Consider the following 244-nt stretch of genomic DNA (forward strand, 5'->3'; position numbering starts at 1 on the left):
AAATTTCCTCATAAATAAATTACTGAGAATATAGTTTTCAACATGTTAAATTACTAGAAATGAATAACTAAAAATATAGATAGATGAATAGATAGATAGCAACACTTACAATTAGGATCTAGGCATTCATCCAATAACGCTGCAAGAATCATAGAATCTAATCCACCAGAGAAAAGAACAGCCAGAGGAACATTTTCATTTTGTCTAGCACCACATGCAACTGCCTATGCATCCAAATCCAAAC

General features: G+C 32.0%; 1 protein-coding gene across 1 annotated transcript in view; it reads right to left on the bottom strand.

The window, feature by feature from the left end:
• LOC110428253 (Asparagine synthase family protein) overlaps positions 1-244 on the bottom strand; it is a 7,285-nt gene that overhangs the window by 3,497 nt on the left and 3,544 nt on the right. Inside the window, exon 7 of the mRNA XM_089785615.1 lies at positions 55-224. Coding sequence (XP_089641741.1) covers positions 55-224 — 170 coding nt within the window. The remainder of the gene's footprint in view (positions 1-54; positions 225-244) is intronic.

Source organism: Theobroma umbraticum, unplaced genomic scaffold (assembly GCF_002168275.2).
Source record: "Theobroma umbraticum cultivar Fairchild unplaced genomic scaffold, ASM216827v3 scaffold_31.0, whole genome shotgun sequence".
In the NCBI taxonomy this organism is placed as follows: Eukaryota; Viridiplantae; Streptophyta; class Magnoliopsida; order Malvales; family Malvaceae; genus Theobroma; species Theobroma umbraticum.